The sequence below is a fragment of the Chelonoidis abingdonii genome, chromosome 1 (assembly GCF_003597395.2).
Source record: "Chelonoidis abingdonii isolate Lonesome George chromosome 1, CheloAbing_2.0, whole genome shotgun sequence".
Classification (NCBI taxonomy): Eukaryota; Metazoa; Chordata; order Testudines; family Testudinidae; genus Chelonoidis; species Chelonoidis abingdonii.
In genome coordinates, this window is record NC_133769.1 from 128123536 (window position 1) to 128147968 (window position 24433).

Consider the following 24433-nt stretch of genomic DNA (forward strand, 5'->3'; position numbering starts at 1 on the left):
TCTCGCGCAGCCGCTCCGGACTTCCTAACAACCCTCGCCCTCCGCCCGCTCCCTATCCTCGCGCAGCCGCAGTAGACATCGCACACGCAGCAGCCCCGGGGGTAGTGACTCGCTCGTGACCTTCTCACTCTGCGGGAGGAGCTGCTAAGCCGGGGCGGGATCGGCGGTGCTTTGCGGCCGGCAGGAGATGCCGTAAAGCGTGCGCGGCTGGCTTTGCGGCAGGGCAGATGGTGAGGTACAGACCCCTCACTTCTCCCAGACCTGGGTGGAGCGCGTGCGCCATGGCTGACTCCCATCCCCGAGGTGCCTGAGCCGTGCACCGCGCTTGGGAGGGGGCGTGTGGCTGCTGCAGCCCCAGGACCCCCGAGGCCAGGCCAGGGAGTGGCTGGGGCTGGTGAGACACCCCCGCCGGGCAATGCCTGCGCTGCACTGTGAATCCGGCTCTTTCTGTGGGGTCTGGACTAGTTCCGAGCCAGCGCTTGGGCGTCCTCACTGCACTGTAAACCTGGCCTTAGTTACTCCGCCTGTGTCCCCGACCCCAGCTAACACGACTGTATGGCCCTGCGCAGACCTCCTGACTTGGCTCTGCAGCTTGACGTGCATCCACAGGGCAAATTTACAGGGCTTGGACTGGAGGCTGAGTAGGACTTGAGCTTTGAGTCCACTCCCCCTGAATGGGAGCTTATGGCTGAGTACTTGCTGACCTAATTCAGACTGATTTGTGCATTGAAAGAAGCAGGGCACAGGTTCAAACCTGTAGTGTGCAGTGTTGACATACCTTTAAATGACTGTAGTGCTGCTCACATTAGGGTAGCAATCCAAACCCATATAGGGCCCTGTGCTGTCCCCACCCCCATGCTGATAATCCAGTCCAAGAGTTTATAGCCAGCCCCAAGGTTCTTATCACAGATGTCCATGGTGTTGCCAACTCTTGTGATTTTATTTTCAGTCTCAAATGCTTTTAGGGATGTCTTAAAGCTCCAGCTCCTGAAACCATGTGATTATATGAAAATCTCAGCTTTGTTTGGGGGAGAGAGAAGTTTCTAGCCCTTGTTTGTGAAGAAAATCTGGAAAATGTGATCTGCTAAGGCTCAAAATATTTTTTTTTACAATGTGTGTTTATCAGTTCTGCCTATGCATGCTTTTTTTATGAGCCAGCAGGGCAATAGACTAGGCAGAGACTCCCTTTTCAAACAAAAGTGGCCATCAGAGAAAGTCACACAAACTGCTTATCTACCTCTTCAGTAAAAACAAAGGGTTGATCTGACACTCAGAATGGGCCCACTGGGGTATAGGCATCCCTTGTATTGGTGGAACGGCCGGGGTTCCTTGAAATATGTGGATTTATATTTCACACAGAACCACTTGTTATATCATACTTTAAGTATAAAAATTGTCAACATGTTATCCCCTCCCCACTCTCTAGTGTTAATGGTTTTTTTTTTTTTAATGGTGATTAGATTGCTTGTGAAAGGTGCGTGACAACTGAGGAGTCTGAAGTCCTTGCTCCACAGAAAAGGTAGAGGCGGCAGCAGCAGTGCAAACACCCCACCAATGGGCTTCAACTTCATCCTGGACGCACTAGCTCAGTTGAGAAGAGGGTAATTCATTCTCCCTGTCAGTTAGCCCCTCTGCAGAGACTGCCATCACAGAGACCAAATAGTGCTAATTAAGATTTTTTTCTGTGTCATGTGAAATAGTTTATCTAGGGAAAGGCTTCCCACCTTCACTTTCAGCATTAAAGCAGTGATGCTATTAAAATGTTACCTCCTTCTACTTGCTATCTGTTTAAAGAAGTTCAGGAGTTCAAGGTAGACCTACTACATTAATTGCCCCATCTAATCAGTTCAGTCCTTAGCATCAGTGAGGCCTACTCATGGTCACAACACTGTCTACATTCACATAGTGTGCAATTACTATGGGTGCAGTAGAACCTCAGTTACAAACACCTTGGGAATGGAGATTGTTCGTAACTCTGAAATGTTTGTCATTCTGAACGATATTTTATGGTTGGTCTTTCAAAAGTTTACACTGGAACATTGACTTAATAGAACTTTGAAAGATTACTGTGCAGAAGAAATATGCTGTTTTCCCTTTATTTTGTTAGTAGTTTACATTTAACACAGTACTCTGCTTTTTTGTTCTTTGGTCTTCGCTGCTGCTTCGTGTACTTCCAGTTCTGAATGAGGTGTGTGGTTAACTGCTCAGTTTGTAACTCTGAGGTTTTGCTGTAGTAAAGGCACTGCACCTGCTGAGTTCTATGCTAATGGCACAGATATCTGGCAGTTATATGGATAGCATGTACTTAATAAAGCCTAGATGTCTCATATGCTAAGCCAGGGGAGGGCAAACTACTGGGTGCAGGCTGAGATTCTGCTTGTCAGGGCTTTCAGTCCAGCCCACGTGATTGCCAATTGCGTGACGCAGCAGTGCTAAGGCAGGTTCCCTGCCTGCACTGGCCACGTGCTGCTCCCAGAAGCGGCCAGTACCATGTCCCTGCAGACTTGGGGGGGTGGGATTAGAGGCCTCCATGCACTGCCCTTGCCTGCAGGCACTGCTCTCCTGCAGCTCCCATTGGCTGAGAACTGCAGCCAATGGGAGCTTCAGGGGTGGTAGCCGTGGGTGGCGGCAGCACACAGCAGAGCTGCCTGTTCCATCCCACCCCCAGGAGCCACTGCCAGACATGCTGGCAACTTCCAGGAGCGGTGTGGGGTCAGGGCAGGCAGGGGGCCTGCCTTAGCGCTACTGCATGCTGCTGCCACTCCGGAGCTGCTTGAGGTAAATGGTGCTGGGCTGCCACATGTTTTAACACTGATTACACCTGAAGGATTCAACATTGATGCTTCTCTTTAGTTGCAATGGCCTTGTCAGTCAGGTTACAGCCAGAGGTTTAGAAGCAACACTGAATAAATAACTTTATAGTGCGAGGATTTGGAATTTAAAGATGATATAAAACAAGTAGTTTAGGCAACTTAGTGCTTTTGGATGTACACTGATTCAGTTCTCACATTTTTCCCCCGTTTATTATATTAGAAATATTCTGAATGATCTGACTTTTTTAAAAAGATGCTTTAGCAACATTGTTACGGGATCTGAATTAAGTCTGAACCCCACACTGGAGTTCCTTCAAGCCCTGCTTGGTGGGAAGGATGTTCAGTCTGAACATTCTTTCAAGCCAAATATGGAGTTTGGGTTTCAGCATGTAGCTCAGCATCCACATCTCAGAGGAAAACACAGAATGAGAAAAAGTACTGTACACAGTATGGTATTTTTCAAATATCTTTTATTCTTAAACATGTGAAAGGCACTTATGCTCAGAGGGCTAACTTTTTAAAAGAAGCATTACTTGAAACTTCTGAAATTTATTTGTGAAAAGAATTTCTTCATTAGTAGTGGTAGTATTGTAGCACTTAGGAGCCCCACGCATTTTACTGAACTTTCCAGAATCTTTGGGTTGAAAGTAATTGTACAGACTTTGAGCCCAACGAGGTAAATTCTCCAGCTTCCACTTCATAATTAAATAGGCTTATAACTAATACATGAAGTGATAATAATTGGTGTGAGAGTCTGTGTGTGAGGATAAAGTCAAACATAGGAAAAGGAATCCTGCAATCATTTATTTCTTGAATACTCATAAGGTGGCTGTGTTGGATTTGTCCCCATACAGCTCAGTAGTAGCTGAAAACATTTAGTAATGAGAGTGCTGCTAAATGACTGCTTGAAATCTGTCCTTTCCTTGGGTCTCTACTCTTCATGCAAATCTTTCCAGGATTCAAATGCAGTCTTGTTACAAGAGTTAAACTCAGAACATAAAGCTTGTTGACCTCAAGTTCAGCTACTTTCTAATCATAAATACTAGATCAGCTGTGACTGGAAACTAAGGAAAAATAGAGCATAAAAGAACTTAGAAGAACTTTTCTATAGTGACTTCTATTTCAGTTGTTTTCACTTTTGAATCTCAGTTGCTTGGTTTTTATAGTAACAAATACCTTACTTCCAGATGCAAAACAAGCCAGTTTTGCTTCATCTCAGAATTGACAGGGCCACAGTACTTGAAAGATTAACAATCTAATTGAGATGGAGGGTACATTACCTACTTGCAATATAAACTAGATATTAACACAGGGAATTATAAAAAACGTTAATGCTGGAAGCCAGCAAACTCACATTCTGGAACTAGGGAATATACATTGAATTATTTATTTTCAGAATTGATTGCAACTTTTCCTAAAATAAGATCTGTCTTCATTAAATTGTAAGTGCACTTCTGCTAATTCAGGAAAGCAAAAGTTAAGAAAAACTGATTCAAGTATTTTGGGCATTAGTGTAATAATACCATACCATAAATGGTTGCAGTCACTTGTTAGCTCAGTGTGTGGCTAATATCAAATTGATTATTCTTCAGGTAAATAATCACACAAGAATTAAGTGGCTATGTTCAGTGAAATATGAAAAATGGCTAATCCTTTAAGAGGTGAAGTGCTGAATCTTTACAAAAACGTAAGTGTCTTGAATGCAATTAGCACTTTTGCTTAACTAGATAAAAACATTTTTGCCACATATTGCTTAAGTTCTAAAATGTTTGGTTTTGTTTTTAAAGCTGCTGTACCTTGGAAGGGAATATCCCAAAGGAGCAGACTGCTTTAGAAGCCGTTTGAAGGCAGCTTTCCTAAAAAATAAGGATGTGAAAGATCCAGAAAAAATTAAGCAACTAATTAGTCGTGGAGAATTTGTTATAAAAGAGCTAGAGGCCTTGTATTATCTCAGAAAGTACAGGGCTATGAAACAGCGCTACTATGAGGATGACAATAAGAATAAGTAATGTGTAATATTATTGACCCTGTGCTTGTAACAATGCAGGTTAGTGGCTGGGATGAATAAATAAAAAAGAATGGTTATGTTAAAGGCAATGAGACTTAAATATTTTCAAACCAGAGGACATATTTGATCACCATGTCAGTGGCTACATTACAATATTTCAAGTGGCTATTTTAATTGTTTGAATATAAAGTTCTGTGGCATGCAGATGTGATCTTATACTGATAGCTTAGAGGCTTTGTCCGCCATTCTGATCTATCCTGAACTGAAGCTTGATGCACAAAAATGCTCTGACAGAAAGTTAACCTAGTTTGGTTCCTCACTTCATTTTCTTCACTGAACAGATGAATTTAAAACTGAATGCAGATCAGATAGCCCTAATATATATATATGAAACAAGCAGTTGATTAATCATAGTTAACTCATAAACTCAAAAAAAAAGCAATAAAAAATTAATCTCAATCACATTTTAACTGCACTGTTAAAAATAGATACCAATTGAGATTTATTATTTTCTATATTTTCATATATATTGTATTCTGTGTTGTAATTGAAATCAAAGCGTATATTTTTATTACAAATATTTGCACTGAAAGAAACTGGAACAAAGGATAGTAACTATGGGCGTGTGAGTGATTGCTGCATTCAGACTAGGGAAGGAGTCTAGTTGTGAAAAAAGCTTATTGGAACATCTCAGGGGATGAGATTTCATCCATAATCAGTTTCTTAATGTATTAGGCTTTGACTTGTGTGTTTTGTTTTATTTTACTTGGTAACTTACTTTTTCTGTCTGTTATTACTTGGAACCACTTAAATCTTACTTTTTATACTTAAATCACATTTTGCTTATTAATTAACCCAAAGTAATTAATACCTGGGAGACCAAACAGCTGTGCATATCTTGCTATCAGTATTATAGAGGGTGGACAGTTTGAGTTTACCCTATATAAGCTTTATACAGAGTAAAATGGATTTATTTGGGGTTTGGATCCCATTGGGAGCTGGGTATTAGAGACAGGAGTACCCCCGGCGTGGTTTTCAGTTAAAGCCTGCAGCTTTGGGGATGTGGTTCAGACCCAGGGTCTGTGTTTCAGCAGGTCAGCATGTCTGGCTCAACAAGACAGGGTTCTGGGGTCCCAAGCTGACAGGGAAAACAGGCTCAGAGGTAATCTGAGCACATCAGGTGACAGTCACAAGGGGGTCTCTAGTGGTTGAAGCATGAAGGGACATATGAATCTTTAACGCATCCCGCACATAAGTATCTTGAGACACCTCCTTGAACAGTGCCATGAAAATGCTTGGTCTCATTTTCAGGTGACCATTGTAAACAAGAAGCGGGCAGCAGCATCTCCCATAAATGTAAACTTGTTTGTCTGAGCAATTGGCTAAACAAGAAGTAGGACTGAGTGGACTTGCAGGCTCTAAAATTTTACATTGTTTTATTTTTGAATACCTTTTTTTGTACATATTTCTACATTTGTAAGTTCAACTTTCATGACAAAGAGATTGCACTACAGTACTTAATTTTTCAATTCACCTAATACATTTCTTTATTTTTAATTACAAGTTCTTGCACTTTAAAAAAACAAGTGAGCACTGTAGAGTTTGTATTGTGTTGTAATTAATCAATATTTGAAAATGTAGAAAACATCCAAAAATATTTAAACGGTATTCTATTGTTTAACAGTGTGATTAATCAATGTTTTTAATCGTGTGATTAATCCTGATTAATTTTAATAGCGCTAATATGTTAAATGAAAAAAGCTAAGTGTTTAACATTGACCCAAATTTCTAAATATCATTTTCTTCTGTCTTTTGAGATTAAAATCTTACTTACTGTTTCCTACTCATCACAAATGAAAACCTTTTTCAAAAGTCCAAATAGTTTAAAAAAAATTTAGTGGAGATTGGCTGTGTAGTACTAGTCCTTTTGGTAAGGTAGCTGAGACTCTAGCCTCTGTCAGTTCGAAGAAAAAAATCACTGTATGGAAGATGATTGATTATTTAGAGAAACATTGGTTAAGTGTTCACACTCAGAATGTGATCCCCTTGAGTTCTAGTCTACAAGAAATAGAACAGAAGTTTTCCACAGCAAAGTTTTGCTGATCCAGTGCTGAGAAATCATATTCTGTGCTCCTGGTATAGCACTTAAATCATGGCCACTATTCCTGAAACTGTGCCAATATTGCTAATACAAACCTGTGCCCTAACTGACTTTGCACATAGTATGTTCGTCTGTTCTATTTAAGATCACAGGAAGAGGAATTAAAGTGAAAATGGCTTTTTAAATTACATTTAAATGCACGACTACAGTGCCTTGCTGGTATAGCCACAATGTTTACATAATTGGCTTAGGGGTTACTGAAACTGTATAAAATACCATTTTGTCCCTCCCTTGTCTTCATTAAGATTTTACCATGTTAGCTAACGTGAGTTATGAACATCTCCCCGCCCCACCAATGAAGACGCAGTCTCATGGGGCCTTGAATAAGAGCTGTTAAGGCAGAAGAGCCTGAGTTAGGGAGAAAAGGGAGCAGTATCTCTCCCAGGCCACCCCTCGTGGCAGCAAAATGAGACATTGCTCATAGTAAGCTGCACAGATCTGTGATTCTGTTCTCTTCTTTCTTACATGAAGAATGACATTAATGCTGATATTTAAATCATTACCACTGAGCATCTGAGTTAATACCTCACCAAGTTGAATGGGGCAGTTTCCATCTCAGAATTATTGTTCCAGACTTTCTTGCAGGTTACAATTCAGTTGAGCTAACATAGAAAGGGCATGTTTGAAAGCGATGCCATGAAACATTTCACCTCTTTAAAAAAGGCACCTCAATAAGCGCACACACACTCATGGAACAATATTCACATGTCAGCTACTCCAGATTCCTGTTCTTCAACATTACTAGTTCTCAATCCATCATTTAGAAAGGTCATTGCAGACGTCAAAAGCAAGCAGCAAAATCACAAAATTAAAATCCATAAAGGAAAAATGAAAGTAAAGAGATCATTGCATATGATTTTTTTTTTTTTTTTTTTTAAATAAAAACTCCTTCAAAGTGGGAACCCATCTTCCTACAGGAAGAAAGGGCCCTGCATCTTATTGCTAGTATTTACTAATTTCAGGTGCTCAATTTGAGGCTCCTAGGATGTGATTTAAAACACATTATTGGACTATTTAGCATTAAGTACCACATTATATATTTGAAGCACAGCTCCCATTGACTTAGTTACGGCTGGCAGGAGTTAGCACTTCTACAGATCAGACTCCAAGTCCAGCACCCAGGAAATGAGGAACACAGTATTAGGGACCACCTGTGAAGAATGTGTTTAAGTCACTTGACTAGCATCACATGATGAGTGTTGCAGAAATAGAATCCAGTTACTAAGAGCACCATTCAACTGTCTTATCTATGAGACCTTCCTTTCTTTTTATGTAATCACATCTCTTTCACTACACACCTTCAGACTTCTGCAATAAAAGAATCGGGCGTCCTATAGTCTTACTACACAACTCTAATTCATCCCCAGAGCAGATACATCCTGGGTACTGAAGGAGGCAAGGGTCCTCTGGAAAAATGGTATGTGATCCTGTAGTAAAGGACTGTCATAATACATATACAACCTGACCTCTACCATCACTTCCTCATTTCTGAGTGTTTGACTTTACATTAATAATGTTTTAAATATAAAGGGGTTTGTGTGTAATTTCCTAATTTGTTTTTTTTTTTTTTAAAGCAAAGTGCCAAAAAAAAAAAGTATACCACTTGGCATCGCTGACACCCACACGTGTCATCAGCAGGGTCAGATCATTTAGATCCCTTGTCACCCTCTCTGTGGACCAGCAGGGTAAGACACTTTGTGAGTGGCTTTCATAGATATCTGCTGACAACAGAGGAATGGTGAGACAGACAGGAATCTTCAGTTCCATTCCAAGCTGTGAAGGGGGCTGCGCACAGACTTCTGCACATTCTCCCCAAGCTTGACTCCTGTTCAGTCCCCTCCAACCTGCCCTAGACCTGTCTCTCACCCACCTCTGGATCCTCATCCGAGTCCCATGCTCCTTCCCTACCTAGTCCCAGTCTCCCCTCCTCAAGCTTATCTCAGTCCCTGTTTCCTTGCCCAGCCAGTCCCAACTGGTTCCCAAGCTCCTTGGCCAATCTCAGTGTCCTGCCCCTCTCCCCCAGGCTCCTTTTCCCTACTTACTTTGTTCAGTCAGTCCCAGTTCTCCTCACACACTCTGGATCATCGTCACACGCCCCACCACCATCACAACAGTCATTCAGTTCCAGTCTCTTCCTCCACTCCTCAGCTCTTCATCTGAGCTAACTCTACCTTCTGTCCACTGGCTTCCAGGCCTCCTACCCCTCATTTCACTCCCCAACGCAGTCTCCTTGTCCAACCAGGCCCAGTCTTTCCCCCTCAACATCCCCTCCAATTCCCTGTCCCATCTTCCCTCCTGCACTCCCAGTCTCCCTGTCCAAAGCTACTCTGCCTCTCCCAGATCTGACTCTGGTGGTCTCTGCATTTGAATCAGGCAACTCCCTCCTCAGTGACCAGGCAACATCGAGAGCACAGAAAGGGGGCTTCATGGTCTCAGTTCTGGTGCCAAGCTAGAACAGCCCAGAAATCTAACTGCAGGGAAAGTCCAGCCCAGCCACAGGTTGGATTACGACAAGTGTAGACAGAATCTTCAGGGAGTATAGCCACAAAGTTTTAGCAAGTCTGTGCATGTGTGAATTGTGATTTTTTCCAAAGGCTTAGAATCTGGCCACATTTGGACAGATTTTCACAGGGATAGTAGCAAAATGAGCACCTCTGGCAGAGACCCCCATGGCCAGATTTGTAGTCCCTGCTCCAGAGCACAGGGTCACTAATACTGTTTTAAGAAAAGGTTGCCAGAAATGTTTAAAGTTAGGGGAAAATACATTGTTTTGCCCAGCTTCATTCTCAAACAGCTGAACCATTTTGGCTTGTCATTAAATAATAATAGATAATAAGCAGCAACAGCAGACACCCAGCATGGAAAATTTCAGCCCAAATTATTAAAGTTTGGCAAAGTTACAAGCAACTGAAAATAGGGTCTTACAGTAATTCATGAACAACAAAGACCTGGACTAGTGTCCTAGAACGTTTTGCCCAAATTATTCAATACAGCTTTCACAAAGGGAAGAGTCCTCCTCTAAAAAGAGGGAGTATATGACCGTAAATAGAGGGGGAGGGGGTTTGCACAAAAGTTGATGGGCCACAGCAACAGAAATCGAGAGGGGCTGCCACATAAATGAAGTTCATGGGGTACTTTAATTATAAAGGATTAGCATTACATTTATTGGAAGGAGCAACAAATTAAACAACAGAAGTTCACAATAACTATTTTTATTACATTACAATAAATAGGAGCAGTACAATTTGACAAAAAATGACAAATTTCAGATTACCTCACAGCACATACTCCTATAAAACATTAAAAAAAGTTTAAACAGTGGTCATTCTTTTAATTTAATGTCTGGTATGACCAAATATTCATAGGTCACGCAACCAAATGATGGGAAAACTGGATCACACTGCATATGTTCCACATCAAAAAAAGCACAATGTACAAAATGTGCATGTTTCAGTTTACACTATACAAAAATAGTTAAAATACATTCCACGTAAACATATTACATTAGGAATTGTTCTAGTAAGAAGTTGGCACTCAAGAGGAAAAAGCAGAAGTATTTTCAACATGAAAACACAAGACAGTGGAATTATTAGGAAATGTTAGGAAAGATTACTGCCTATGTAGCTTTATGTAGACTTTACAAAAAGAGCCACAACTTGATGGCCTTAGAAGGAAATAGTTGTATTGCTTGATAGTACTGACAAAAGAATGGAAGTTTATGTACCAACTTACCTATTGGAGAAATACTATTACAGTAACATTTTATATGGTGAATTTTTTTTTTTTTTTAAACATAACCTCAGCCAACCAAGATTTTAGGACAACTGTATAGATTAAAAGAATCGAAACAATAAAGTTTCAGTTTTAAGTTAACTGATGACTTTTTTTTTAAAAGATGTTTATCAAAAGTTACATAAAGCTACTATCAGGCACTGGAAATCTAATGTATTAATATAGTAAGTGACTTCACATGTTCATTTAATAGTTACTATCAGAAAAAGATAGCATCTGGATATGTTCTTGGAAAGCATTTCAAATAGGGAAAGACAGAATAATTAGATCAACTTGTGCAAGCTGCAATTCAACATGCCTCACCAAGTCTCTACAAATACTAAGACAAAACTGCACAACAGTGGCAAGGATGAGCGTATTTTGTGAAAGTTAGATCATGAAGGCTGGTCTAAACAGTTTTAATATCTATTCAAATGAATTGGTAGTTTACAGATTAACTTTATTAAAATAAGCTATCTTAGTATAATACTTCTATACTGATAATTGCATCCACATTTGAAAGCTGCACCAATTTTAGCTAAATCAGTTTTTCTACCAATTTAGTTAAATTGATAAAAACTGTGTCTAGACGAGCCCTAAATTTGCATGCAGTGTGACTCAGTTACAAAAAGTCACAAGTCTTAAGATTTTATTTCTTGTTTGTTCAAGTTACACTATCCACTTCTGCTACGTTCCTCCAATACGTTGATAGTAGTGTCTAAAAATATCCAATTACCCAACAAAATCTCAACCTCAAGATGTTTTAAACTCAAAAGTTGCAAATAAAACACTAGATGTTTACAACGCCTACAGGGATTTGTTCCCTCTTCCTATTGGTCCTAAATTAGGATAAAACATTATGTTCTCCCACCACCATCTTTCAGTATTTTCTTTTTGGCCATATGTATGAAGTATATACCCTGCAGCTTGGGAAAGAATTTTTTTTAAAATTTCAAAAATTTCCCAGCCACACAAAATGTAAGGGTCATGCAGAAATACAGGTCGTATGTTTATTACTCCTCTAGCCACCATTGCCACTCTCTTTCAGATATGGCCACTACTGCTCCCTGTGTAGAAATAAGAGGTCATCTTGCACATGTAGTTGTACCTTTGATACTGTACATGCATTTTAAGTTACGCTGCTACATGAAAATCCTACTCTGAAAAACTCAGTGTGCAAACTCTGTTTAAAAGTTTCAGGATAACTTGGGAATAGCAGTTTTGTCTATCATGACCACTGAAAATTCATGAATCAGGCCTCGACAAATCACAAGGTTTTAAAGACCAATACATGTTGTGTATTATTTGCCTTCTGCTGTTCAATCATTTAGCATACAGTTGAGTCACACTTTCAAGCTCTTCTCTGCAACTATGAGGGCTAGACACATTAGAAAAGCAAACTCAACTCAACTCCAGGAGTGGGGGCCTTAGGAAAAACATCAAATTTATTAAATTCATGATAAAAATCACAAGCATTGGCAACATGATAACTGGCTCTCACTTTGGTGCAGATTAACCAAATTATTGCTATACTGCAAATGAGAGCTTCTTCAAAATGGATTAACTCCGATCAGAAAAATCACAAGAAAAAAATCACTCTGGGAACACCACCACTGAAAACCTGGTTCCCATGTATAACAATCTTGACATTTTATTCCACTAAACAACCATTTAATCTGTGAAACAAAATTAGTACTTCACAAGAATCACAGCAGAACACAAAATAACATTAGCTCTGGAAACTATATCAGCTATGCCTGCTGAATGTTTGTGCAAATTCTCCATCATCCCTATATTTATGGCATAGTGGATTTCCAACTAATCTGTATGAAGCAGTTGAATTCAAGTGCCATTACTGAATCTAAAGAGGTTACTGGACTTTAAAATGCCTCCCCTATTATACACAAAACTGGCATTTGGAAATATTTAATGCCACTCTTGAAAAAATGGTTCTGACATCTATAAAGGTAGAGGTCCTGACCTCATTCTTAGGATTAAATTCTGAATCAACTTATGAATTAACTTCTGTAAGTGTTTGAATTACTCATTTGTTAAGGCTTTCCAGTATTTCTTAGTAGTGACACTGAGGGTGAAATCCTGACCCTACTGAAGCTACTTTGAAGTTTGCCAGTTACTTCAGTGGAACCAGGATTTAACCCTTGGTCTCCTGACACAAAAAGTTAGTGAAAGTCTTAAGCAAAGCATTACAATAGCAAATCAATTTAATTAGAACTTTTACTTTTTCCATTGTCAGATGTGCATTATTGTCTTTTTTTAGTTTTTCTTTTTTTATAGAAAAAATATAGTATTTAAAGGAGTGACCATGACAAATTGCAGTGAAAAACTTCGTGAAAATTATATCTTTACATTCATTGGAAGTTGATCTGAAATGCTACAAGACTAGATGCCTAGAAGCAGAATCTATAGGAAGACTATAAAGGCTTCTGGTCTCTCAATATTGCAGTCAGTCTAGAATAAAAGAAAACAAGTCGGAAATAAAAGTGTCTTATGCTAACTAGTCCTTTTATTCAACCAGATAAAAAAACAGTAACGATATAAGAGCCTGTGGAGCACTTTCATTATTTTGTTTGCACACAGAACTAAAGTTCACAACTGGTAAGAAAACAGGAAGTTAGCAGCTTTGCATGCACCAAAAAATCCTAAGAAAATTCTCAGGGCTTTGTTTTTATTCTTCTTCCACGGGCATTGCTAGTTCAAGAACCAACACTCAAGGAATACTGGCACTTAAGAGGAATAAAGCTTCCACTGTCATTTAAAACAAGCATTCAGGTTCATGAAGCAGAAAGAAAATTAAGTAATGCTAAATCAAATGCTAATAATTTAGTGTAATGTACAAAAAAAATCACTTTCTTAAGTATGCCTTAAGAATAAAGGATAAATTGTATTTACATGATTATACACTTTGTCTTTGTCTTCTTTTTCTTCTTTTTCCCATCTTTGCTCATCTTCTCTTTATGTTTTCGGATTTCTCGAACTAACGTGTAGAAAGCATCATCGACACCCTGAAAAGAAACATATGTGCCTATAAGACCAAATTAACATGGTTTATGTACTCATTTGGGTAGTGTTTGTTTTCATCTGAACACTGCAGGTTCTTATTAATGTTGCAGTTTAGTAAGAACATGTATATTGGGTGTTGTGATGAAGTATGCTTTTTTTTTTTTAAATAATCAAACAGTGTCAATTTATTTATTAATTTCTGTGCTTTCAGGTGTTTCGGTTCTATAAATATAGCAACAAACACATACGTTGCCACTCAGCAATCTTCACTGGTTTTGGAAACCTTTTCATTTTTGGAAGTTGCCAGGTTAGTGTGGTTTTTTTAATATACTGTGACAGACCCAGGCCAGTGGGGTGCAGGAGTCTGGTAGAGGGCAAATATATTGGTCACTGGGTGAGTAGTTTTCTGTTCCCTGAGTGACCAGAGCAGGGTCTGCACTAGAGTAGTCAGGAACTTGCTAGAACCAATTAAGGCAGACAGGCTGATTAGAACACCTGCAGCCAATCAAGGCAGGCTAGTCAGGGCACCTGGGTTTTAAAAGGAGCTCTCTCCAGTCAGATGGGGAGGAGCCAGAGGAGAGGAAGTGCGTGTGAGGAGCTGGAAGCAAGAGACACAAGGAGCTGAGACTGAGAGGGTGTGCTGCTGGAGGACTAAGGAGTACAAGCATTATCAGACACCAGGAGAAAGGTCCTGTGGTGAGGATAAAGAAGGTGTTTGGAGGAGGCCTTGGGGAAGTAGCCCAGAGAGGTGTAGCTGCCACACAGCTGTTCCAAGAGGCACTATAGATAGCTGCAAAATCCATAGGGCCCTGGGCTGGAACCCGGAATAGAGGGCAGGCCCGGGTTCCCCCCAAACCTCCCAACTCCTGATCAGACACAGGAGGAGTTGACCCAGACTGTGAGTTCCACCAGATGGGAAGATCACTGAGGTGAGCAAATCTGCCAATAAGCGCAGGACCCACCAAGGTAGAAGAGGAACTTTGTCATAATACACATTTTAATTTGCTACATAAGAAAGTGAGGCCCAATTCTCCACTGCATTGTTCTTTATGAATTTCACACATACAAAGTGGATGTAAAATACTGCTATACCAGAGTAATAAGCCACACAGGACTTGCAGAAGTGGGTCCAGAAATCAAGCCCTAAAGGTAAAAACAAAGACTACTACTACTGGAGCTAAAAGAAGTTCTTTATCATCAGCTATAGACTCTTTCATCCTAAACTGCAAGACGCAAATAAAGGGCAACATGCACACTGTAAGTTCCTCCTCCCACTGAAGGCAACAGCTAAAAGTCCTCCCACTGACACCAATAGGAGTAGACTGGGCCCCTTAAAAATAGTAACTGTGCTTAATTACAGAGTTTTATTCAAATATAGTAGTGTATATGTTTGAGCAGATTTAGCTATAGGGAACGTTTGAAGGATACGCCATTTAAAGAGATCTATATCTAAAAGCAAATAGTTTCTTCAAACAAATGTGCATTTACAATACATCATAACAGCTTCAGTCCCTGCGTACGTCTATGAGAGGATCATTAACTGAATAGAATCCTAGTCAGTCTGTACTTTACCAATTCACACAAACATTGGCCATTTCTCCCTGCCTCTCAGGGCTTTCACAGCAGTGTCCTCTAATGATGTTTCAGCATACTTAAGTACATTTACTAGTACACCATGAACTATTTGAAATACAAATAAACTGTAATGGTCAAAATAAAGTGAACGTAGTATATTGTGTCATGCAGGACCCTGTTTTTTAAAGTGTTTTTCTCTTTTTAAAAAATTAGAAATCTCATTAATTATTGAAAATTAGTACTGTTCTGCTGTAAAACTCGGTCAAATGTTAATATCTGACTTACAACTTTGAAAGACAGTCAGAATAATGGCACAATATGAATCCATAATAACCGGTATCTAAATAAGCTACAATGGTGCTGTAACTGGATATACAATTTTAAAAACATACATACTGCAGTATTAAGTCTCCATTAACGAACAGAGCAAAAAATGTATTACAGTTTGCTGCAAAGGGCCAAAGTCTCATGGCTAGAGTACAGGATTGGCACCAAGAGCTCTACATGCTGTTTTTCCCCAAACTGCACCCATGAGCCTGAGCAAGATGACTAAGTGCCTCAGTTTCCCCATCAGTAAAATGTAAGGATACCATCTTCCTCACAAAGGACATCATTAACATTTGTATAGTGGTCTAAGATCATCAGGTGAAAAGTGCTAAATGCAAAGTGTAACAGAACACTGAAACTTCCACAAAAAGATTCCACCCACTTTAAGCTATTGTTAAAATAAATGCACAGAAATTAACCCATAAAAAGCTATATTCAAACAATATTAAGGACCTTAACCTCAAAGAAAGTAAGGAGATTCACAGTTAAGGCTGAAATTCATTCTACTGTGCGTACTGCAGGTATTGCAAAACAGGATAATTGTACATAGTGTGTATTACAAAACCTGCACGCTAGGGGGAGACTTAAATATGGCATTTCAGCTTACAGTATTGAATCCTTTGTTTTGCAGATCAAATCTTAAACAGTTCAGGGAATATTTGCATTTTACTGGTTTTGGTTCTGCTGTAAATTCTGTTTAACGCACCTACTGACTGATAATTGGGCACATTGTATCAAGACTCTCTTAAAGGTGAAAAGAAAATAAAGAACCTTACATTCAAAATTAACTTGAGGCCTTATTTTACCTTTCACTTAACTCCAGACACTTACTTTGGTTACCTGTAGATAAGGAACATTATTTCAAAATTTGGGTTGCAGCACACTGTCCCAGAGTTGAATGGGAAAGTTATCCAAAGTCCTGCTTTACTTAAGACTCCTCAAATAAAAAGAGTCAGTGACACTAAGCCACTTTCTAAGCAGACCTCCTCAAATGTGCTGGCAAAACTTATGAGTTAAAATCAGGCATTTGCACATACATCTACATTTTAATGTGTGAGAAGTTTCAAGTTCTACATATGCAACATGGATACACTTGACAATGTCACAAGAACAGCTAAGGAGGAGCCCCAAATCATTTGATAGTACTAAGTCTGGCTAACAGAATATTGCATATGGGAGTGTGCAACTATTTCCACAAATCACACAGCCTCTATGGCCTCCTACTGAAATCTCTCTTTGTACTGGGTTTTGGAATTCTCTCCCTAACTTGTGTCTTAGAGATGCATAGATATTGCTGCCTTTTCTTCAGTCACCTTCAGCATATAGTTTTACTTTATTTAGCTTACTGTGTTTTAATGAAACATTGACTTTAAAGAAGTTTTACAGAAAATTCATCTCTAAAGATTTCAACACTGGGAAGGATTTGTACGGAAATCCAGCAATCTGTTAGAATTCTGCCACACAGCATCATCCTGATCTAAAAAGTATATATGCAAAATACCACAGTGTATGGTTAAAACAGTAAGATGATAGTCTAGAAGTGTTTTTGATAGCGATACAACTAAGCAGCAGTCACCTTATTCTGTTCAGCCGTGAGAAAATTCATTTAGTGCTCTATTCAGCTTAAGTCACATTTTAAAATTAAAAACAGTCAGTGTCTGGAAGACTTCCTACTGGCCATACTCCAGAAGGGAGACAACTTAATTCACAATCAGAAAGCCTAGCGCAGGATCATAAATCAGCTTCTATCCTGCATTCATACTAAGAAAATGACAGTATTTAGACATTGTTTAAGGCTTAAAACAGTTGAACTGTTAACTAGCTCTATGTCAAAATGCTCCTTTTTCCTATCAACTGGATTCTACCAAACTTGGGGGTGGGGGAGTGTTCATTTGTTTGTTTTTGTTTTTTAAGAGGACCTATATCAACTTGTTGTACAAAAAGAAGGGTCTAATTGTAGTGTATACTTCCAACATGAGAGGGAGACACAATTACCATGCAATCATTTTTGGCTTGCAAATTTGCACACCTTTTGAGTTGGGTGGGAAGGCCATAAAATAACTTTTGTTTACAGCCTGATAACAATTAATGAACCCCTTAAAAGATTAAGTTCAAACATATCTTCTATATTTGCATTTTTAATAGGACCATCAGTGCGTCATCTCACTGCCTAATTTACAGTTGACTTTATGCTCAGATAGGCAATCAACTAAGTAAAATAATGCTACTGACTAACATTTTCAAGTAAGGTATCCTTTGTAGTTTTTACATTAGTTAAAACATTTTGTTCATCTGTCACAAACAAAATAAGCCAGATGCACGTAGGTGTCTCCTGCTTTATGGCATAACACCAAAGGAATTTTATCCTTCAGGAGAGCACCAGCAGGTAGGCATACCAAGCTTCCACAAGCTAGCTAATCCAAAACAATGTTTTTTTAAATCTTATTTTTTTTAAAGTATCCCATGATGACCAAGAGGGGAAAATACATACACCAGGACAAGTTTCATGAAATAACAAATGTATTCTGGACCAACATTGCTGGGCTTGGTTGGCTGACAAGAAAGAAAGCACTTGACACTGCATTTAGTTGCAAACAATTCTACTGTAAGTTTTCCCAAGGTTCTGGATACCTGCTGAAAGGCTTCAGTCTTTGGGGACCATTCTCCTTGGATCTGCTTAGCCGGTCTGCTGCACAGTTAAGCTGTCCCAGAACAAGTGGAGTCTTACTAAGAGAAGAATAGGGTATGTCTATACAGCAAAAAACAAAACATAACCCACATGCTCAGCAACAAGTCTCAGTCTCGGTCTACAGATCTGGGCTCTCAGGGCTTTGGCTACAGCACTAAAAACGGCTGTGCAGGCTGAAACCCACCATCCCTTGAAAGCCTGAGCCCAAACATCAACATAGCTATTTTTAGTGCCATAGCAAGAGTCTGTAGAGCCAGGCTCTGAGACTCTCTGCTGGAGGAGGCAGGGGGCTTTTTTGCCATGTAGACATACTCTAAAAAAGGGCAGACTCCTTAGCAGGGTGGGTTATTTGTACCATCATGATGATTCAGGTATTCAGCTACTGATGTGCCATCAGACTTTATGAGCACATTTTCTCCAGATCAGCGTTCTAAATGCTAAGATTGCTAACATGACTGATCACACCTCAAGGGCATATACGTGGAACTTACTTTCACTTAATGATCATGTTTCCCTGAACTGAGCTGGCATCCTGGGAGCTCCTCAAACCAAACAGACTTGCCTCTCAGGCAATTTATATTCTGACTAAGCATTAGAATGGAACCAGGTGTCAAAAGGTTTCTCCTGATCTGGGGGAAGACTACTATTCTGGGAAGCTAGTGAAGAGAGAAAGGATAGAGACGCATAGACGACGCCTAGAAATGGATCCAAGAGTCTGAGGAGATTCTCAGTGGGAAGCAAACAAAGAAAACGAGATTCCAGCCTCTTTCCCAAGCAAGTCCACAGAGAGAAAAGGTCAACACAGCCCAAAATCTTTGCTTAGGGGTGAGGAAGGCGGCTTGGATCTATTTCCAGACACATGCACAAAAGAAAGCTGCCCTTTCCAAAATACCAGAACTAAGCTTACACTTACGAAGTAATCTCCAAAGTCTCTCTCTCCTGTATCCTAAGTGCAAAGGTGTGACTACTTTTTCCTGAAGAAAAGGCTTAGGGAAATACAACTGAATGTGTTTCTTTTAAAAAGGGAGGGGGGGAGTCTAACCAGTTTGAATTGAACAGCTATCATACAGAGCTCGGATAAACTATTGTCCCACACCATGGCTAAACCCATAATGCCCAATGAGCCATTTGGGAGGAGCAGACGACATTAGTGGAATATCTAAGCGACTCCTGAGGAACACCACTGAGGCTATTCTCAGCTAAAGGGACTAAGCCTATGTCAGCAAAATTTATGTCACTCAAGGGTCTGAATATTCCACCCCCTCCTGAATATCATAAGTTACACTGACATAAGAACTTCTCCCACCAACATAGCTTCTTATGCTGATAGGAGAGCGCACTCCCATTGGCAGAGCGCGTCTTTCCCAGATGCGCTGCAGCAGCACATCTATCGATATTTCTAAAACTCTCCTGAGAAGGGAAGAATAGAAAACCTCATATTGTAACTCCAACAGCCAGCAAATAACTCATCTGGAAACAAGTCTGTGTGGAACTTTCTAGCAGTAAACTCCACATGTAATACAAAGAAAACCTTTAAGCCAATATATTCCATAAATGACATCTTTTTTGAGCAAAGTATAATTGCAGAATCTAGTCTAGGTAAGGAGAGTCATTTATCTCTCAAATCTTCCGGGAGCATATATGGCCTGTGCAGATTTATCAAAAAATCCAGGTGTGAGGAGTGATGAAGGTGCTCTGCATGATCTGCTAGACTGATGGATGGACTAGAAGGGAATCCTGAACAAAGTGAATAAAACCACACAACCATGTTATTTTCAATCTTCTTTAAAGATTTTATTCCTTAGCAGGTACTGGGGGTCAACTCAGACACTAAGTGGTAAGTGTGACATTGCAGTCTACATGATTTAATAAAAATTTGATAATGAGTGAATATAATGTAACTGGAACATGCTTCATGCAAAAGGTCTCTTGTAAGATATCATTACAAAGCTTATTATCTACTGAGTGTATAAATGTACCACTCTTGTATCTGAAACTAGAAATATGAAATGTAACTGAGGGCCTATTGTAATTATGTATTAATGGTGGTTTAGAATCTTGATGACTCCCATTAGCCAAGACAGTTGTCTGCAGATGGGTGTGTTTTACCTGTAAGTTTTCCTGTATACATGTGTGCTGGCAAGTGGGCAATGAAGTCTTGCAGTGACATGTGATCATGTCACCTGAACTGGAATCCATCCTTAACCTGGTGTCTTTCTATTGAGAAGGAAGGGATGGAAACCCAGAGAGGGGCAAAGGATTCCCACCTTATGCAAAAAAGATATACAAAGGGGTGGAACAGAACAAAGAGGAGAGAGGAGCCATCATGAAGAATTCCCTAGCTACCACCTGAGCTGGAACAAGAGCTGTACCAGGGGAAAGAATTGTGCAAAGCCTGGAAGGTGTCCAATCTGAGGAAAAAAATCTTACTGAAGCATCTCTAAGGGTGAGATTATCTGTGTTCAATTTGATTAGACATAGATTTGCGCCTTTTATTTTGCTTGGTGACTTTCTGTATTTAATAAAATCACTTTTTACTTATTAATTGACCCACAGTATGTACTAATAGCTGGGGGAGCAAACAGCCCTGCATCTCTCTCTATCAGTGTTATAGAGGGTGAACAATTTATGAGTTTACCCTACTTGAGCTTTATACAGGGTAAAATGGATTTATTTGGGTTTAGATCCCATTGGGAGTTGGGCATCTGAGTGTTAAAGGCAAGCACACTTCTGCGTGCTGCTTTCAGGTAAACCTGCAGCTTTGGAGCAAGTAATTCAGACCCTGGGTCTTTGTTGGAGCACACAGGAGTGTCTGACTCAGCATGACGGGGGGCTGGGGTCCTGAGTTGGCAGGGAAGGCAGGCGTAGAAGTAGTCTTGGCACATCAGGTGGCAGCTCCCGAGGGGGTTTCTGTGATCCAACCCATCACAATAAGATACTTCTCCCTTCTCTGAACAGTGACCCACCAAAGCATTTATAGAAGTTTGTGAAAGGATAGTGCCAAGCAATGAAGAGACTTTTACTAAAAGACCAGTATTGACCCTTAGGGAACCGTCCTCAAAAGCTTTTATGAACTCCTCCCAGGAGTTCTAAAGTCCACCAGTAAGATTTAGATTCAAACATTTTACAGGCCAGAGGAAAAGGAACTGGGGAACTCACTGACATCCCTTTCCTCAGGAAGTCTTCAAGTACTACTTCCACCTAAGCCCGCAGCTATCCAAGGGAGCGCTTCTTTCCCCTGTACATGAACTGAATGGGCTGGCTTTGTCAGTCACAGCCAGAGGAACTGCCCTCAGCCACTATCTCATTATGCCAATATTTTGGAGAGAACTCCTATGCAGCTTGGTTTTCTCTTTCATAGCCATCACTTCAACCACTAACTCACTCCAATGAGATTGTGGAATTTTTTCCCTCCTCGGATAAGATAAAATGCTCATGATCCCAATGGCAAAGCACAACTGTTGAGAGCCACATTTGAGGTGGAGTTTCTCTTTTTCCTTAGCTTTCACAGCTTTGAACCCAAATGACAGTCCAACTCCACTACCTTCATGCATGTTGCTCTGAGTGAGACAAGAATCAAACTGGCAAAGACAAAAGGTGGCGTTCTAGAGAGTGGGCAGCGAGTGGTCATCATCCGGCTTGTCAAGTGAGTGAAGAGGAATCACCCAAGATCTGCACTGCTGCACCCAGAGCAACAGAACTAATGGAACGGAAATGTGTACAGTGAGCTCTTTTGAGGGTCTGGTGAAACAGTGCTAGAAACAGACTGGATGCATTACTTCTTGATGACATGCTATGTCTTGAATGTTATCTTTTCTTCATTTCTCATAGTTTTTTCTCTTCCCATTTTGCTTTGGTTCTTAGTTCTTGTAAGTACAATATATAGCTATATTAATCATATAAAACAGTGTTTCATATTTTCTGGTTTATGTTACATTTGTATTTTCTCTTATTTCTTTACAAAAGTTTCTCTTCCTTTTTACAACAAAGATATTTAAAAGATAAAAATCATCCTTCCCTCTCTCCCATCCTAATCAGTTGTCTGATGAAATGTGATGGTATTACAACTGGCACAAGGGAGGAAAGAATTCAGATGCATTTCCTGAAGTGATTAAGTGGAAGACAGAGGTGCTCTGAGGACAGGCTTGGGACCTAAGAGTTCCTGTGTTCTAATTCCCATGTAGATACCATCTGTCTATCACACTGACCAAAGCATTTTACTTCAGTTTCTACATCTGAAAATGTAGACAGTTGAAGAGAGAGAAACAGTTATTTGTACAGCAATTTGAAGATCTATCCCTGGCCTTCACTACTGTGGAATCTACAAATTTTTCCTCAGAACACTCCCCATGAAGTTGACACATATCATGATACCCATTTTACAGACAACGGAAGCACGGAGATTAAGTAGCTTGTTCAAGGTCACTCAGAGTATGGAGCTCCTCCTACCCATTTGTCAAAAATCACAAAACAGAACAGACCAATAGCTGCTAAGGTATTGTTTAAAAAATACTCTATTGCTATAAACCAAAGCTCAAAACTAAATGTTAATAAAGGAAAATAGAAGTTTGATTAATTTTGTACTTAACATTTTGAAATGATATAATTACTACTGAGAAGCCATAAGATATCTGATTTACGTGAAACTGATTATCAGCTTTTCTGCCCAAAATTAATTTGCAAAACTTACCCTATTACAAAACTTACCCTGTTACATTACAAGACATTTTTTAATGTTCACGCACCCTGGAGTCTTTTCTTCTTTGCTGACTTTTTTCACTCTGTACTGTCGAATCTCTCGCACCAATGTATAAAAAGCATCCTCCACTCTCTGCATTGTAAAACACAACTCCTTAAAATCTGCTTTATTGACAAAAACTGATGTACTGGGACACTCATTGCAGAAAAAACACAGAAAGTATGAGCTTTACTTGAGAAATGTAGGTATATGGAGCACAAGTAATTCTAAGGGCTGTGTTCATGTTCAGTCTGCAGACAGAAAGCAAGAGCCTGCCTATCAGAGGAAGGGACGAGCACCATGTCTATACTGTCACAGACAGATCCCATGGCTCCATATTCTTTAATTGATGCTCTATACTAGAGTTATCCCTGTCTTGTTTTAAAGGTTAGTTTTAAGACTTATTTCTATACTCAATTTTGCTAGAGAAAACATTTGTCATTTATGCATTTTTTAAAAAACATCTTTAGAGAGTGGTAAGTTTGGCTTGATAACTGTTGTTTTAACTAACAAGAACAAGTTAGAGGCAGACTTAAAATCAAGAAGTAGGATCTGAGTGCTGCAAAGCCACTATGCTGCTTTGTGCTTAAAGCCCTTCAACCTTTTTGTAGGAAGACAGAAATTTGCTAAAACAGGATATGGACCAATTTGTCAGGGGGATGAGGGAGTTATCAAGATTATTTAATGCTCAGATAAAGTTGCATATCATATTAGGATTGTAAATGTTTTAATGCACAATGTAAGTACAGTAGCTTTGGAACTAAGAAGCGAGCATGTTTTTATTTAAGTTTCCTCAGTCACCTATTCCAGTCTTTTAGAATTATTTAGGCAGGCAGATCTACACCTCTAATTTGGGGCCTTTGCATTCTTTGGTCAAGTGGGTAGCTACTGTCTACTCTTTAAAGCCGCAAGATTTGCCCCCATGTAGATCTCTACATGAGAGTTTTATATCAGGGAAGGTTATGCTACATATTTCAAGAACAGATACAAAGAAACATCTACTCATATGGGCAATATTTAACTCAATGCTGTATTGTTAAATTTAAGTGACCACAGGTGGTGGTGGTGGTGGTTGGTGGGCTTTTTCTGGGGGGGGAGGGGGTGTGTGGAAGGAGTGTGCGTGGTGTGTGTGTGTGTGTGTTTTGTGGGTTGTTTTTTTTAAATGGAACTCATTTGCCAGCCAAGGTACAAATACTGTTAGCCTTAATTTTATCAGAAGAATATATCTGGATGAAACACAGAGTCTCCCTTTAAAATAATGTGCCTTGAATTAAATGTTGTTTCTAAAATAATGAGTCAACAATTTACACCACACCAAAAATAACATGCA

The 24433-nt window shown here is 39.7% G+C and overlaps 2 protein-coding genes across 9 annotated transcripts in view; one reads left to right on the forward strand and one right to left on the reverse strand.

Annotated features, from left to right (window-relative positions):
- The first annotated feature begins 67 nt into the window (after positions 1 to 67).
- On the forward strand, positions 68 to 16464 carry ETFRF1 (electron transfer flavoprotein regulatory factor 1). Of its 5 annotated transcripts, none has more exons than XR_004374973.2 (4): positions 68 to 230; positions 1461 to 1601; positions 13986 to 14081; positions 16308 to 16464. XR_004374973.2 is itself a non-coding variant. In XM_032789773.2 (4 exons), the coding sequence occupies exons 3-4, from the start codon at positions 4456 to 4458 to the stop codon at positions 4820 to 4822; spliced, it is 267 nt and encodes an 88-aa protein (XP_032645664.1). In that variant the 5' UTR covers positions 71 to 230; positions 1461 to 1589; positions 4406 to 4455; the 3' UTR covers positions 4823 to 6476. The 5 variants fall into 5 exon arrangements, 3 of the variants coding, with proteins under 3 accessions (XP_032645664.1, XP_032645665.1, XP_032645663.1); XM_032789773.2 differs by lacking the exons at positions 13986 to 14081; positions 16308 to 16464 and adding exons at positions 4406 to 4500; positions 4601 to 6476 and having other exon boundaries at positions 71 to 230; positions 1461 to 1589; XM_032789774.2 differs by lacking the exons at positions 13986 to 14081; positions 16308 to 16464 and adding exons at positions 4406 to 4500; positions 4601 to 6476 and having other exon boundaries at positions 72 to 230; positions 1461 to 1519.
- Positions 10179 to 24433, reverse strand: part of KRAS (KRAS proto-oncogene, GTPase) — a 48627-nt gene continuing 34372 nt past the window's right edge. The window contains exons 5-7 of one of the 4 annotated variants that reach the window (XM_032789771.2): positions 23081 to 23196; position 21407; positions 10179 to 13776 (exon numbers count right to left, since the gene is read on the reverse strand). In XM_032789771.2, coding sequence (XP_032645662.1) covers positions 13660 to 13776; position 21407; positions 23081 to 23196 — 234 coding nt within the window. In that variant the 3' untranslated portion in view covers positions 10179 to 13659. Of the gene's footprint in view, positions 13777 to 21406; positions 21408 to 23072; positions 23197 to 24433 lie in introns of all 4 variants that reach the window. The other 3 variants (XM_032789770.2, XM_032789769.2, XM_032789768.2) reach the window with 3 other exon arrangements.

Coding starts and splice junctions, on each gene's coding strand:
- ETFRF1 (XM_032789773.2), top strand. CDS start 4,456: ATGGCTAATCCTTTAAGAGGTGAAGTGCTGAATCTTTACAAAAAC. Junction 4,501..4,600: donor TGCTGAATCTTTACAAAAAC/GTAAGTGTCTTG, acceptor TTGTTTTTAAAG/CTGCTGTACCTTGGAAGGGA.